Genomic DNA, 16,801 nt, shown 5'->3' on the forward strand with positions numbered 1-16,801 from the left:
CTCCAGGTATCTTTCCTCCGTGCTATCTAGAAATCCTAGGTCTGTGGCTTCCGTAGGCTGTACTGGGTAGGGACTGGGGGAGGAGAAAGAAAGGGTGTCCAGAGTTTTCAGCTCACTACTTTCCAGTGCCTTGCTCTGGGCAGCCACTCTCTTGAGCCTCAGGGCAGGGGCGGGGCAGGGGCGGGGTCTAACGAGACCCGCCCCCCCCTCCCCGCCCCCTCGGACGTAACCACGGAGCTCGCGCCGGGGAGGGGAGGAGTGCGCCTCCCGCGCGCCGCCTGACCGGGCGGAAAGTTTTTCCTGACGGAGTTTTGGCCGCGGCGACTGCAGCGGCGGCGACGGCCAGAGCGGGCCATGGATGCCCTCAAGTCCGCGGGGCGGGCGCTGATCCGGAGCCCCAGCCTGGCCAAGCAGAGCTGGGGGGGCGGCGGCCGGCACCGCAGTGAGTGTGTGCGCGTCCGCCGGGCCCCGGCCGGGGTCGAGCCGAGGCGCGCGGGGCCTCCCACAGACGCCTAGAGTTTGGCCAAGTTGAGGGAGAGGCGGGGCCTGACCCGCGCTGTTGACCCCGGGTGGCCTTTCCCCGGCCTGCTGGGGTAGGGGTCGTCCGGGGTCAAGTTGTGCTCCCACTCCCCGCCCCGCTCAGCTGGGAGGAGGGGTAGAGCTCAGGAGGAGCCCGAGGTGTGGAGTCCAGGTGCAGGCGGCACTGGGTTGGGAGAAGAGACCAGCACGACCCCAGGCACCACCTCACCCCGCTGCCCGGGGCTACTAGGAGGGGGCGGGCGCTCGGCGTCAGTGTCGGGGGAGGAGGAGTGGGCGCAGGGACTTGGGATGATGCCCCATCCCGCACCCCTTAGCCTGTACCGTGAGCATTGGCGGGCGCTCCCCCGCCCCCCACCCCCGGACATGGGGTCAACTTGTTTCCCCTGGATGCTCAGAAACCCTCTCAGGTGTAAGCCCGGGGTCGCAGGTACTTACTTAAAGTTGGAAGTGAGGCCTGGCCTAGGGTTTCTCAGGAGGTTCCAACACCTGGCGATCTAGACCTCTAGGTCCCTTTCTCTAGCTGGGTCCAAGTGGCCAGACTGGCGTCCTAGCTATATTTAAAACCTGTTTACTCTTTCATCTTGCCCCTCGGGCTTTCAAAGTTCCTGGGCACCCAGAGGAATAGCAGATTTGCCACCACCTCTCCTGGGGGCGTCTGGGAGGCCTGGAGGGGCCTCAGCCGCCCTCACCTTTCTCTCCCCGGGTTCTCAGCCGCCCCTCACCTTTCTCTCCCCGGGTTCGGTTACCTGGCACCTTCCCTTGAGGCCTGAGAAACCTAGTGCAGGTCCCTCCTCTTTTGGGAGGGGTAATAGAGTGGCTTGCCTGGGTCACGATACAGGCCCTTCCTTGGCTGATTTGGAGCTAAAACCAGGACTCCTGTCCCCACTAGAAAACAACTGACAACAGAGTCGGCCCCCAACCCTCATTCCCTCTTTGCCTTACAGGACTGTACCAGGGGAGCCTGAGTTCCCAGATCCCACGAGTGCCAGCGTGTCTGGGCCTAGAGAGCCTGCCCTGCCCCTCCTCTCACCCTACACTGCTGTTCCAGCTGTGCCTTGGTCGCCTCCTAGCAGAGGCTGGCATTGGGCACATGGGCTGGTGCCTGCTGGTGGGGGTGGGGTCATAGACCCATTGGGGCTGGCTAGGCTGGGGATGTACCATATATCACACTTTTGTGAGATTCCACAAGGACTTAGAATGACCTGTTCCAGTGGAAAAGCCCCCCAAAGATGTGGGGAAAGAGCGTAGTGAGCAGCCCCACAGGAGTGGTTGTGAAGGAAGGCAGGCTGGGCAAGGGAAGGGAACCTAGAAGCATATCTGAATCTGGGGAAGGGGAGGAGGTAGCTGCTTTGGATGGTGGAAAAGAATTTCTCTTGCTTTCTTCAGTCCTGGGCAGGTCACTTGTCCTTTCTGTGATCCTCAGTTTCCTCTTCTGGGATGTGGTGATAAAAACCTTTACCTCACGGGGTGTTAAGATTATTGATAGTAATGCTGTCTCCTAATTGGTGGTTTCCTTCTTCCCCATTCTCCTTCGTCCTGCCTATCCTGTGGTTCTTTGACATGATTATTATGGTGGTGAAATACGTTTAGGGGACTCAGAGTCTGTCTGCACTTTCTGCGGAAAGGACCTCTCCCCCTCCCCCTGAACCCCCAGTAAGCCCAGAGATCTGTCCTGGAGCCCTCAGTGCCATTGGTGAGCTGGGTCACAGCCCCACCTGTCTCTTGTTAAGTCTCACTTTCCTCATCTATAAATTACAAATAACAGGTAGTACCTGCATCAGGCTTTTTGTGGGGATTAAATGAAATTGTGTTTTGCCTGGCATAGTAGAAGAGTCCAATAAATGGTAACTACTGCTTTTGTCATTGTTTTACAGAGTGTTTTAGCTTCCATGATAGTTTGCTCCTGTGAGGTAACAGCAAAGGATTCTTATCATTAGGCCCATTTTAGAGCTAGAGGAACTGAGGCTCAGGAAGTGGAGTCACCGGCCCCCGTGACTTCCAAGAGGTAGAACTCCAAATTCCCAGTCCAGAGTAGGGACTTATCCACATGCCTTAGGCACTCTGGCCAAGGGAGAAACTGGGGGCAGGCCCTATCCCAGGTTGGGCTGCAGCCCCTGAGACAGCAGTGGCCACAGGTTAGAAAAGTGGGGTATGTCAGGGTGGCAGGTACTAACTAAGGAAGCCTTAGTTGGGGTTATGACCTAGCCAGGCCTTGGGCCTAGCTCCTGTGGTTGAGTTTTGGGGCCAAACCCAAGCCAGTAGAGTTACGGTTATATTTGGCCTTTGTAAGCTGTGGCCTGTTCCTCACTCTCCAAGGTTCTTGGCTGGGATTAGCATGAATATTGTGTTATTTGTGGAGAAACTGAAGCCTAAAGAAGGGCAGCAGCTTGCCTGAGGTCACTCAGCAAAGCCAGTACCCCAGGATTTTTACACTGAACTTCAGGCCTCCTTTCTCCCAGTTGTCTTGACCCTGAAAGAGTGCTATCCCCTTCTCCCACACATGACTTTTTCCCATCCCTTCAGGAACCTCAAATTTTGGGTGGGGGAGGGCCGAGTCTCACTTTGCCACCTGGGTGGAGTGCCATGGTGTCATAGCTCACAGCAACCTCAAACTTTTGGGCTCAAGTGATCCTCTTGCCTCAGCCTCCCAAGTAGCTGGGACTATAGACGTCTGCCACAAAGCCCAAGCTAGTTGTTGGAGACAGGGTCTTGCTTTTGCTCAGGCTGGTCTTGAACCTGTGAGCTCAAGCAATCCACCCGCCTGGGCCTCTGAGAGTGCTAGAATTACAGGCCTGAGACACTGTGTCTGGCCTGGACTGTCAAATATTTTATCTCAGTCCCTGGCCCAGGAATTTTTTTAAATTCCAGCTGCCTGGAAAGGTGGCTCATCTTAGCCTTTTAGTACCTGTCTTTCCAAAGGTTCTGGGATCACTCTGACCCATAGCCTCCTTTGTAAATTGTGCAAACCTATCAACCCAAAGAGAAGGGATGAAGAAATTTGAGGTGAAGGTTCCAGTAAAGCTGGTTTGTGGTGGTAGGTGAGGGAAGATCTATTCCTATTTATTTGTAATATTTATAATGAAAGTTGTTATAAATAAACTCCCCCCCCACAAACAATAATATATTTATTAGACACACTGGGGAGTCTGCAGTGGCTTGAGTCTCTACTCAGATAATACTTCTGTCTGCCGAGGAGGTAGACAAGTGACAAGGACACAGATAAGCACTATGGCTGTGGATAGAGGTAATGCAATGAATAAAAATAAAGTGGGGTGAGGAAGTGATGGGGATAGCTTTTATAGATAGGGTTGTGTCTTTGGGTGCTTCTAGGGAGAAGGGTCTGAATGCAAGTCATTTATTTGGGATGAGATCACAAGAAATATTAAGATGTGAGGAGGGAAAGGAGTCCCAGAAGTGGACATTACAGAGCACATTACACTGTAGGCTGCTGCAGCTGAATCCTGTGCTGGGGACTCTGGGAGGCAGCATGGAATGTGCTCTTCAGAGATGTCCTGCCCTGCAGCCTTGTGGGGAGGACTGCTGGAATGGGAGATCTTAGGGCATCCCCAGCTGCAAGGCCAGAGCAGGCAGAGTGGCAGGTGCTGTGCAGGGAAGTGGTACACACAGAGGAGACGAGGGTAGGACACTGGCGGTGTCTGAGAAGGCTTTTCTGAGAAGGTGACTTGGAACACTAAGGTGGATCCTAGGAGGGAGAAATCTGGAGAGAGAGTTCTGGCCATGGAGAATAGCAAGTGTAGTGAACGTTTACCTAGATCCTGGGACTCTGCCTCTCATGGAGTCTGATGGCTGCATGAGGGTATGTGGCCTAAAGGAGCCAAAGGTCACTCACTTCCACTGAGGGTCAGATGCTTCTTTTGAGCAGCCCTACTCTACTTCACCTGACCCCTGCCTTGCATCAGTAGAGGCAAGTTGGGCTACGGAAAGGGGGTATAGGGTTGGAGTCCCAGGGCTGTCAATTAGGGTCATGGTCAGACTTTGAACAGTTTTTCTTTTTTTTTTTTTTTTTTTTTTTTTAATTTGGCCGGGGCTGGGTTTGAACCCGCCACCTCCGGCATATGGGACCGGCGCCCTACCCGCTGAGCCACAGGCGCCGCCCTTTGAACAGTTTTTCATCTACAAAATAGGAACACTGATACATCCATAGCTCTTTTCATAAAATGTGTAAATGGCTGTGGATACATTACAGCTTTTTGCACTTCACCTTTGGTAACAGTAGCTCATACCGAGGTGGTACCTGATATATTTATCAGACAAAGTTCTAAGCCCACCTCAGGTGTGAACTCATTTCAGCCTAATGACAACCCCATGGGGTGGATATTATTATTTTCCCTGTTTTAAAGTGAGAAAACTGAGGTTTGGGAAGGTCTATGAACCCCACTTCCTGGCTCCAGAGACCATAGCTTATTTTTCTCTTACAGTAAAAATGGGTATGTAGGAAGTAGTAGCTGTTATAATTATCATTTTAAAAATTATTTTCTTTTGATAGCAGTCTCAACAGTTTTAACTCCTGAAATTTGCCTAGTACATTTCACATCTGAAAGCTTTTTCTAATGGTGCTCCTAAGGGGCTGAACTTATTTGTCAGGTAAAGAGACTACAACCCAGAGAAGCAGCCACACTCCAGGTCAGGGGCCCATTCTGAGACATTGTCACTTGGTAGCTTCTAAGGCCATCTTCCCACCAGGCTGGAGGAGGCCAGAGGCCAGAGTTCTGGTCAGAGGCTCCTACCGCCTGGGGGTTTGGCTTTGGCTCTGGCTCTGATGTCCCAGATGCTGGCCAGGCTGGGTCTCCTGGGGCAACAGAAGCAGCACAGGGGCACCCTGCCCAGCTCTGACTCCTGGGTAGGGGGTCTTAATGAGGAACGAGCACATGTTCGCAGCTGTAAGTTAGCTGGGCATATGGTCTGTCCCCAGCTAGCTCTGGCACCAGGTCATCTGTAAAATTGCAATGTTAAAATAGCACAGTCATTACCCACCACCAGGCCAAAAATAACCAGGACTAGAACAGGGCCATGGACTCAGGCTTATATTTGCCCCGGGGCCTCTGGGAGCTCTTCCTAAAGGCTTGGGCTCCTCCCAGGATGGAGCATGTGGCCTCCAGCCTTGGGCTGGTGCACAGCCCTCTGTTGAGGTGGCTGGGTGATGAGCCAGGCAGGTATGGTGGTGAACCCTACATGTCTGTCTGTATTAAGAGCTCCCAAGTGCCGGTTTCCGTGGGGAAGGTGTAGGCACAAGAGACTTTACACTTCGGTAGGGAGAGAAGTCATGCATAGAAGTACAGGAGAGGAGGCAGCATTCCCTAGAGCAGTGATTTTCAACTGGTGTCCTGCGAACATTTTTAGAGACCATTAATTAAATTATTTTCAAAAGTAGTTCAAAGCACAGTAAGTGTATTTTTTTACTCTTTTTTTTTTTCTATCAACAAAATTTAAATGTGCTGTGGAAGTTTAACTATAAGTTCAAGTGTACTAGAAGATTTTAAAAAAAGGTTGCAAAACACTGTCCTAGTGGAAAAGAAGCATCAGGGCTGGGCCTGGGAAGATGGAGTGAGAAGGATGAGGGGATGAGAGAGAAATAGAATAAGACTGGACATTGGGTAGGAGTTCACTTTCTCCGAACCAGGTGCTGGGAGGCAAATATGAATGGCAAGTCCTTTGAGAGGGAGCCATGCACATAGGCAGCTGCTTGGGAGAGGGTGAAGTGTCTGGGGGAGGAGGAGGAGATTTATGCTCAAGAAAGGCACAAGCAACCCACTAACAGGAGTGATGAGGCCCCTTTGGAAGGTGTACCGAGCACCTGCCATGGGCCTGGCCTTCTGCTAAGTGCATTTTGTTATCTCATTTCATTATCTTATCCAAGCGTAACAACAGCTCTATGAGGCAGGGACTGTTTCCCAGGAAACTAAGACTCAGGGTAGGTAGGTAATTAAGTCTCTCAAGATCACTCAGACTTGAAACACCAGAACTGGTAGTCTAGGTTAAGGGCCTTGCCCTTAGCCACTAGGCTGCATTGCCTCAATAAAGACTTCCTGGAAAAGGCTAGATATGTGGCATTGTGATCAAGTGAAGTGAGCAAGGGCCTTTTGGATAGAAGGAGCTATGTTAGCAAAGGCACAGAAGTTGGAAAGTGAATGTTACATTATCGGGAAGAAGCTCTACATGTTTGGAGCTTCTGAGGGGTGTGTGTTTAGAGATACTATGGGAAAGGAGACTGGAGGAACTTGAAATTCCCCCAACAGTCATGGTAGAGATTGTCATGGACTGGGAGCTAGGAGTGAGGGGCCCTCAGATTTGCTGTGTGGCCCTGCACAGGGCCCATCCCTATCTGGGCCTCAGTTGCATCATCTGTCAAGTGAGAGGTTTGGGTAGATGGTCTATGAGGCTGATGAGTGGCAACCAGTCTATGAGGAGGTGGTAGGATAGAGGAAGGGTTAGTCTAAGGAAGGAGGAATGCATAAAAATGTCAAACATTTCGGAGGTCAAAGAGGACCAGGGAATGTTTTCATAGCAAAGAGATCCCTAGTGACCTTGGCAGACTTTGGCTTTTTGGAATGGAAGGGACGGAAGTGGCTTTGGAAGGAGGCCAGGAAAAGGCTGAGCAGGCGGAAATGGAAGAGTAGGGACATGAAAATGGGAAGAAGAATGCTGGAGGGCAGGAATAGATGATGAGATGAACAAGGCTGCCCTTGATTGATTGGCGTTGCTTGCCTAGAGCCTTGTGCTGAGGAATGATGAGAGGGAAATAGAGCTGCAGTCAATTAGCAATGTCTACAAAGGACACAGAGAGTAGACACAACACCATCTTGGGCATCCTTGCTTAGATAGGTGTCAGTAGTGGTCTGAGTATGTTGGCCTACAGAGGGGAAGCTGCCAATATTAGGAATACATAATCCCAGGTGGGCGAAAACACCAGCTCCAAGAACCTCTCCCTGACCTTTTGCTAGGTTTACAGCAATTTGCCTCCAGATGATGTAGTATGGTCTAATGGCCAGGAGTGTGGGCTTTAGCGTCAGGAGTCAGTTTTTTGAACCTCAGCGTCCTCATCTGTAAAATGAGAATGAAAGAATACCTGCTTGCAAGGTATCTGTGAGTATTACTCAGACAGGGTCTTGCTCTGTTGCTGCCTGGGCTACAGTGCAGTGGTGTCATCATAGCTCACTGCAATCTCAAATTCCTGGGCTCAAAGAATCCTTCTGCCTCAGCCTCCTGAATAGCTAGAACTACCAGCATACGTCACAATACACAGCTGATTTTTCTTAGTTTTTGTAGAAGTGGGATCTTGCTGTGTTGCTCAGATTGGTCTTGAACTACTGGCCTCCAGTGATCCTCCCACCTCAGCCTCCTAAAGTGCTGGGATTGTGGGTGTGAACTACTGCACTTAGCCTGTTATTCTTGGTTTCTTTGAGAGCAGGGCCTATATCAGAGTTGTGCCAGGGTCCCCATCACCCAACCCAGGACCAGGGATACCTTAACGACTTATTTACTCTTTTCAGGGGATCAAATGGAATGGGCTTATAGTTGATGGTTCTAAACTTTTTCTTGTCATCTCAGTGGAGGCCTGGCCTTGTGTTGGGTGGAGGCCCTGGGGTGAGGGCTGGTAGTCAGTGGACCAGAGATCAGAGCTGGGAGTGAGGTTGTCCATGTCATTCCTCCACTCAGCAGATACTGAGCGCTGGCTGCATGCCAGATTCTAGATGACCAATCAGAAGTTCGCATTCACCTGGACCTTGGTTGGTGAGAAGTGGGTATACCTGCGAGTTCCTGTGAACCTCTCCCACCCACAGCACACACTCTTTAGACAAAGAAAAGGTCTCAGAGATGAACAGTGGCTTGCTCAAGGCAAATCCAGAGGAATGTGGGCATATAAGGCTCCTGGCTGTGGATGGGGGACACAGAGCCCCTGGAGGCCTCAGGCTATAGGACAGGAGCCAGGAGGGGCTGCAGGGACCCAGCTGGGATAAGAGACCTGGTGGTGCCAGTTGGGCCCAGCTTTCTTCCCCTGACAGTGTAGAAACCCTAAAGGCAGATTGAGCCTTGTAGGGGGAACCCACAGCCCTGCCATGGCCTCAGCAGTCCTAGAACCAGCAATACCCAGTAGTAAACTTTTTCATGTGGATTTCTGATCAAATCCAGTGAGGAGATTCAAGACTTCTTCTAGCCCCGTCTTAGGGAATGGTCTAGGGAAGCTGAGTCCTCTCTGGATCCTGTTCTGTTCTTCACAAAGATTATGTATGAGGCTGAAGAACAGTTTCTCTTCTGTAAAATGAGTACAGTCATATGATAAAAACCTCCTACAAGTGTAACATCTGTGGGGATGCTAAGGGGCAAGCAGAAGCTCTAACATGCAGGAGCATGGGGTGCTTATTCCTCCTAACCATGGGGACTTGGAGAATTCCCCAGAGACCTCCCTTCCTGTCCTGGCTGCATTGCTTCCTGGCTGAATGATCTGGGGCCTCTGGGCCTCAGCTCCTGAGGAGGAACCCAGGGGATGTTCAAAACCACTGATGAAGATAGCACTTGCCCTAATAATCCTCTGCCTCTTGAGGGCTTTCTCTTATGTTGTAGGTGAGGGGAGGACCTCTTTCCAACTCTCTCTCTGGTCTGTTTCACCACCTAGTGACCTGGGTTCGTCTCTTTACTTCCCAACCTTCCTGATATTAGTAGTCAGTGTTTAGGAGCCTTCCCATGTCCCCTGCTCTGTGTCATTACTGCAACCCAGAGAGACAGGTATGGTTAGTCTCAGAGAAGAGGCAACTTCCCTGAGACCATGCAGGGTGTGGGAAGCAGAGCTGGGATTTGAACCCAGGTTTGCCAGATTGATGTGACATCATTTAAGAAGTCACCTCCTCTTTTCCCCACTGACCCTCACTCTACCCTTCATCTCTTGGCTGGTCCTCCTCCCCAACCCATTGGTCTTGATTGAGGTGCACATGTAAGAAAGTGGTGCAGGCTGGGGCCATGGGAACCACCCAGTTTTGAATTCCAACCTTTATTCATTGCATGTGGTTTTGTCTCATGAATTCGACTCTCTGAACCTTAGTTTCCTAATCTGTAAAATGGAGATGATAACCACCTCACAAGATTGCACTGATGATTCAGTAAGAAATGGTATGATTTGCCTTCAGCACATGTTAGCTTTGAAGGTAAGAGTTTGGGCTCTGACCTTGAAGATGTGGCTCAAGTCTTGGCTCCTGCAAGTACTAGCTCTGTGGACTTGGGTGTGTGACTTAGCCTCCCTGGACCTCAGTGTCTTTGTCAGTGGGTGTGATAAAAGTGTCTACCTCATGGGTTGTCAAGAGGATGAATATGAACATTTTATGCAGATCTTCTTGCCACAGTGCTTGGTATATAGTGGAAAATGTTAGCTTTTTTAAAAAAGTAAAAATAACAGGGTAGGGGATCTCTGTGCCCCTTGGTGGGTTTTCCTAGGAAATGGGTGAAAGCTGTGGCTGGTGGTGAGCACTGTCCCACAGGCTCTGAAGGCCTCTTCTGTCCTGTCCCAGAGCTGCCTGAGAACTGGACAGACACTCGGGAGACTCTGCTTGAGGGGATGCTCTTCACACTCAAGTACCTGGGCATGACACTGGTAGAGCAGCCCAAAGGCGAGGAGCTGTCAGCTGCTGCTGTCAAGAGGATCGTGGCCACAGTGAGCATCCCAGTTGGAGGGGTCATGGGCCCCTTGAAACCAAGGGCCAGCTTCTTCCATGGTGCCCCTCATCCCAGCCTGCTATTCTGACTAGATGTGCCTTGCCTGGCCTGAGTCTCCTTGCATTCAGCTCAGGGGCTGGGTAGAGGGGAGCCATTGGACTGGCAAGGTTTTGGTGTGGCTTCCCTCTAGCCACTAAGACCATGGCCTCTTTTAGTTTCCCCTGCCCCAGTTCAGGTCCTGGTCTAAGTGAAGGTGACTTATTAGCACCAGGGAGTGTGGGGAAGTTTCTGTCATTTGACCACTGCCCAGTGGCCTGAGAAATAGCACAGCCCACTAGAGACCAGATTGCCCCTCCCAAGCTCCAAGGGTGTGTGGGCTTTTAATTCCACTTGCCTTGGTGGCCTTGGACCCTTTGGCTCGGGCCCTGCCAGGTGCAGTGGTTAGAATAGAGTCTCTAGGAGTCATCTGGTTGAGCTGTGGTAGGCTACTCAGTCTTCAGAGTCTCAGGTCCCTCTTGGTTGTGTGTTCTTGGGCAAGTCTCTTAGCCTCTTTGAGTTCATCTCCTTCTGGGGAGAAGGCGGATGAGAGTTTGTCCTCCTGCCTATGAGCATCACTTGCAATCCAGACAGCAGGTGCTCAGTGAATAGCAGTTGTCGGTCCTGTCTATTACAAGAGAGTGAGATGGGCCCAATGTCTGATGCCTAGGGTTACCCAAGGGGGGCAGGATGCCCCAGTTCAGGCAGGCAGGCAGGCAGGCTTCTCTGACCCATGTCTATGTCCAAGGCTAAGGCCAGTGGGAAGAAGCTGCAGAAAGTGACTCTCAAGGTATCACCTCGGGGAATTATCCTGACTGACAGCCTCACCAACCAGCTCATCGAGAATGTGTCCATTTACAGGTATGCTTGGTGTGGGAGGTGGCCCACATCCACTCTGGCTCTGGGGCTGTGGATAGAGTGTCCTGTCTGAATCCAGGCTTCTGCCACTTCCTACCTGGGTGACCTTCCAGCTTCAGTTTCCTCATCTGTAAAATGGAGGTGGGAACAGATCCAACCTCCCAGTGCTATATGGAGCACTGGGGCAGACAGTGAGCACTCAGCTAAGTGGCAGCTGCTGATATCCCCAGTTGTAGCAGACAGCTGAGCACTCAGCATGCTGCTGTATCAGGCTTGGAGCAGAGAGTTGCAGCTGCCCTTTCCTTCCTCCATGAATGGAGCAGCTCAGTTCTGGACATCCGGCCAGGCATCCCAGGGAGGCCTCAGCCAGGGTCTAAAGCCACAGCATACATGGTCTCTCTAGTGGGTCCAACTTCTAGAGCTTCTGTCTCTCAGCCAGTTGTAGGATTTCAGAACTGGAAGAGACAGCCCACTCCTTTTTATAGATGAGAAGCTGAAGCTCAGAGAGGGAATTGCCTAAGACTTCATGAAGAGGTATTGGCTGAACTGGGACCAGGACTCCCAGCCCAGAGCTCTACCCAGCAGGCCCGCATCTTCCAGGCATCCTTCCACCTCTTGCTTTGTCTCCAGGTAGTTGTAGCACAGGGCAACTAGAGCACAAGGCAGGGGTAGGAGTGGGTACATGTATATTGTAGAGGGTGGTCTTGGAGTTTGGGGCTGACATTGTCCTTTTACCTTTCTGAATCTATCTGCTTGCCTTTAATCAACATTTGCCAAGGTCTGTGCCAGATGAGGAATCTAATACAGCCCAAGCCACTTCCAGTCTAGCAGGGAATGGAGGGAGGAAATGCTAGGGCTTGAAGAACAGCAGGAACTAATAGATGGATACTAAGAGTAGGAGGCTGGGGCTTCTGGGATGGAGAAGAGGTGCTTTAAGTGGTGTTGATGCCTCTGATTGAAGCTGGGGCTGTACAGGTGAAGGTGAGGCTTCTGGGCTCCCACTGCAGCTCTGGTCCACCAGCTCCTCCTGACTGGGATTCTGAGGATGATGGGAAGCAATGTGGAGGGATTGGACAGTGAGAGAGGGCTGAGAGCTCAGGGCACAGAGGTTATGGGTGACATTTTGGAGCAGTTAAGGTATTCCATACAGAGAGCTGCTGTGTCTCCCCTCCAGACCCACCGGGCTCCTTGTCAGGTCCCCACACACACTTTACCCCTACTCCCAGCTCTTCCACCCCTGGTCATGGCTCTAGGAGACCTGCTGATGGTCCCAGTCACCCTGAGAAAGACTGACCCCTGGGCAGGAGCATGGATGGGAGGAGTGGCAGAACAAGGAGGCCAGGTGAAGCACATAGGAAGGTGGGGCAGTGTCCTCTTCCCCTCCCACCTGTCTGCACAAACTGTTAAGAGGTGGCATGGCACGCATGACCTCTGGAGTCCCACAGGTGAGTTTAGGTCCTACCTCTGCTACTAGCTGTGTGGTCTTACGCCATTAGCCTCAGTTTTCTCATCTAAAAAATGGAGATAATAACGGAACCCACCTCAGGGGTAGCTCTGAGAATTCAGTGAGGCAATATCTAGAAAGCCCTTGGCACATCATCTGGCATGCAGTAAGGGTTCAGCTATTAGTGTTCTGGGGTGCAGTTCAGGGAAGTGCCCTTCCTCTCATCTTTACCCCCAGTCCTTCCTGCCTGCCGGAGTTCCTCTTTAATAGTTGGCCCAGGGTACCAGGCCTGGTGACCAAGGAAAGATCTCCAAGTCTCACCCTGGTGGAGTGAGGGTTAGCGGGCTCTCTGGAACTCAAGGGAGATGCCCTAAAGGGCAGCCCAGTGGTCAGGCTCCCAAGCCAGGTCTGGTGACACTTGCCACTTGCCTTTCAGGATCTCCTACTGCACAGCAGACAAGATGCACGACAAGGTATTTGCATACATCGCCCAAAGCCAGCACAACGAGAACCTCGAGTGCCATGCCTTCCTCTGCACCAAGCGCAAAATGGTTAGCGGGGAGGGCTGGGCTGGGGCAGGCTCTAGCCTTGCTTTGGCAGCCCTGCTTTTAGGGGCCTGCCTGGTGTGGGAGGCAGAACCCACAAGTGACAATCACTTTTTTAAAAAGGTGAAATCCATGGGAATCCCTAGTAGGTGAGAGCTGAGGCTACCTAATATTGCTATAGTCAGGCAGGTGACGCATGGGTCAGCCTGGCTGTGGGCAGTGACTAGCTCATGTCCCTAGTGAGGGCCTGGGCCACTTCCTCTCTATGACATGATTTGTTGGGTTTGAGATTATTTTGGATCTTCTGTCATTAATGTGGTCTGTAGATTACAGGGCCTTGTAGGGATTAGTCCTCGGAGAGGACACTGAGGTGTGTGGAGGTTATAGGCAAAGGTGAGAGCTCTCAGAAATTTAAGCTTGCTGTGGCCAGAGTGGGGAGGAGGAAGGGGTCATTCTTTGGTACTTCCTACATGCCCATTCCAGTACTAGGTTTTTTTGTTTTGTTTTTGTTTTGTGACATAGTCTCACTTGGTCACTCTTGGTAGAATGCTGTGGCATTTTAGCTCGCAGCAATCTCAAACTCTTGGGTTCAGGCAATCCTCTTGCCTCAACCTCCCAAAGCCTGGCCATTTTTTAGAGATGGGGTCTTGCTTTTGCTCAGGCTGGTCTCAAATTTATGAGCTCAGGCAATCCACCTGCCTTGGCCTCCCAAGTGCTGGGATTATAAGATGTGAGCCACTGCGCCTGGCCCTCAGTGCTAGGTTTTAAGGTAATTTCTTATTTAATCCTCATAACAACTCTGTGAGGAGGAAACTATTACTATCTCCATGGGTATTTTTTTTTCTTTTTTTTTTTTATTATTTTTTACTGTTTGGGATTCATTGAGGGTACAAAGGATTAGGTTATACTGATCACATTTGTTAGATAAAGTCCCTCTTATAATTGTGTCCTGACCCTAAGAGGTGTGCCACACTCCGTGACTCCCCATCTCTCTCCTTTTCCCCCTCTCCCCACTTGCTCATTCCCCTACCCCCCACCTCTTGTATTAGCTCATCTACTGCCTTCATACTAGAATAGAGTACATTAGCTTCTTGCTTTTCCATTCTTATGATGCTTTACTAAGAAGAATGTGTTGCACCTCCATCCAGGTTAATACAAAAGATGTAAAGTCTCCATCTTTTTTTGGTGGCTGAATAGTATTCCATATACCACAGCTTGTTAATCCATTCCTGGGTTGTGGGCATTTAGGCTATTTTCATGTTTTGGTGATTGTAAATTGAACTAAGATAAACAGTCTAGTGCAAATGTCCTTATGATAAAAGGATTTTTTTTTCTTCAGGATAGATGCCTAGTAATGGGATTGCAGGATCAGATGAAAGGTCTAATTTGAGTTCTTTGAGGATTCTTCCAAAAATGAGGACATAAACTCCCTATGGAGGGAGCATAGCCCCTTGCTGGAGATGACACAGCAGCCAGAGGCAGAGTGAAGGTTTAAGCCCACATTTCTTTCCCTCCAGGTGTGACTGAGGAGCCAAGAGCTCCTGTCCCATTTCCAGGCTACACCTTTACCACATCTAGCTGGAATGAGTGGGAACCTTACTGGTCTCTAGGCATTTGTTTTGATTTTGGAGCAAAGAGCTAGAGTGGGTCAACTTTGTCATTATAGCTTTCGTTTCTGAAGCTGCTAGGATTGGAGTGTCCTCCCTGTAAAGTGGTTCCTGACATCCATTCATTGACTATTGGATGAATAGAGCCCCTACTTTTAGGGGCCTGCCTGGTGTGGGAGGCAGAGCCCCGTCCCCATGTCCTAAGGCCCTTAGAGCCAAAAAGACACCATCTTCTCCCCTCCCCATCATCAAAGGGCACATCAAGGACATCGCAGACTTTGTGGCCCCCCAGGCTCCCTGCTCCCCATTAGGGCACACTTTAGATACTGTATACATTTCCTATTACTGTTATAACAAATGACTACAGACTTTGTGGTTTTAAAACAGTCTTACAGTTTATGGTACTGGAGGTTGAGAGTCTAAAGGGGGCCAGCAGGATTGTATTTTGTTCTGGAGGCTTTGGGAAGAATCCATTTCTACCTTCAAGAGCCCACTTGCATTCCTTGGTTCATGTCTTCCAGTCTCCCTCTCACTTCTGTCCTCACATTACTATCTCTAACTCTCCTGCTCCCTGTCAAAGCCCCTTGTGATAGACATTTGGACCCACTGGTTAATCCGGGATAATCCCCATCTCCAGATTCTTGACTTAATCACATCTGCAAAGCCCTTTTGCTATGTAAGGTAGCATTCCCCAGTCCTGGGGATTAGAATGTGGACCTCCTGGGGGTGTGTGATTCAACCCAACACAGGTATCACAGAGAGGCAGTGCAGGAGGAGACAGACTGATGAGCTGTGTGACCCAGGATAAGAGCCTGGCCTCCTCTGGGCTTCTTGTCTATCAGCAGAATGAGGAAGTCACCTTCGTGACTTCCAGGATTATTCTGAAAGGCCCCAGTATCTTTCGTATACCTTGTTTCTTTTCTATAGAGTCAGTGTCTCCAGGCCACTCACTCATGGTGCCCGGAGCCCTGAGCTGCTGTGGCATCTCCCGTGACAGCCTTGTTCCTACAGACTGCTATGCTAGGCTTTGTCTTTTATGAGGCCACATAGACTTAAAAATACAAACTCATTGTGTCCCCATTGTTCATGTCTTCCTCCCCACTGATCAGTACCAGTACTGGGCAGAGACAGCTGGCCCATAGTCGTTGGTGCTGTGTGGGCCCTGGCTGGGAGGAGTGTTCCAAGAGACAGAGGCCTCCTGTGGTGTAGGAGCCTGAGAGTAAGAGAAAGAGGGTACTGGCCAAGGGTTTCCAAGGGAGGCCTCACCTGGGGCCAGAGAACATTAGACAGGCTTGAATGAAATCAGCATACGCCTAGGCCAAGAAGTTAGTTACCAGAGAAAACAACTGTCCCACTGCTTGGCCACGGATAGCAGAACCCTGATTGTGCAGCAGGAAGGGCTCCTGCTAGTTACCCAAACACTTCTTTCTCCTTCTCTTCCTCCCTGTGTCACCTGGCCTCCCTCTGCAGGGGCCCCTGGGGAGCCCTGTCCAAGAGACAGCCTAGCCCCATATGGTATGAATGCATCATGTTTCCCAAGGCCTTAGCTCAAGCTGGCAGCATGTTGAAGGCCTTGTGGCCTGGCTGTGTTTGGAAATCCTAGATTCTCGGGACTTAGTAGAAGTGTTCTCAGGGGAGGTAGAAGATGAAATGGGTGCATAGGCTCTGTTCCTGCTGGCAGCTACCTCCACAGATGTTTAATGCTGCCCATCCTGGGGCTAAAGCCCTGGATCGAGCTCTGGGGAGACATGAAGATATGTGCAGTATACATACAGAAGAGCCCTGCTTCAGTAGCTGGAATACAGGGGCTTGGTTCTAAAGTGGGGGCTACTAAATCTCACTGGAGGTCACCAAGACTTCCCAGAGAGATGTCTTGAAAGGGGCCTGGAAGGCTGAGTTGTGAGTAGGGGTTTGTCACGCCAAGAGAAAGCAGGGTTAGGATGGTGAGAGGTGAGTGCATGCCAGCATAGGCACAGAAGGACAATAAGAAATGCCACATTGGGGTTGGGGACTCATCACTGGTACCTGGGGTGAGTGGCAAGACAGAGTCAGCCAGCAGGGGCCTTGAAATGGGATGTTGATTGACAAGGCCCCCAGAGCCTCCA

General features: G+C 50.9%; 1 protein-coding gene across 2 annotated transcripts in view; it reads left to right on the top strand.

The window, feature by feature from the left end:
- Nucleotides 1–215: 215 nt before the first annotated feature.
- LDLRAP1 (low density lipoprotein receptor adaptor protein 1) overlaps nucleotides 216–16,801 on the top strand; it is a 29,964-nt gene continuing 13,378 nt past the window's right edge. For both annotated transcript variants that reach the window (XR_008376924.1, XM_053576433.1), the window contains exons 1-4: nucleotides 216–442; nucleotides 10,062–10,204; nucleotides 10,991–11,103; nucleotides 12,981–13,095. Coding sequence is in view for 1 of the 2 variants with exons in the window: in XM_053576433.1 (XP_053432408.1) it covers nucleotides 355–442; nucleotides 10,062–10,204; nucleotides 10,991–11,103; nucleotides 12,981–13,095 (459 nt within the window). In the remaining variant the exon portion in view is untranslated. The remainder of the gene's footprint in view (nucleotides 443–10,061; nucleotides 10,205–10,990; nucleotides 11,104–12,980; nucleotides 13,096–16,801) is intronic.

The sequence above is a fragment of the Nycticebus coucang genome, chromosome 22, assembly GCF_027406575.1.
Source record: "Nycticebus coucang isolate mNycCou1 chromosome 22, mNycCou1.pri, whole genome shotgun sequence".
Lineage (NCBI taxonomy): Eukaryota > Metazoa > Chordata > Mammalia > Primates > Lorisidae > Nycticebus > Nycticebus coucang.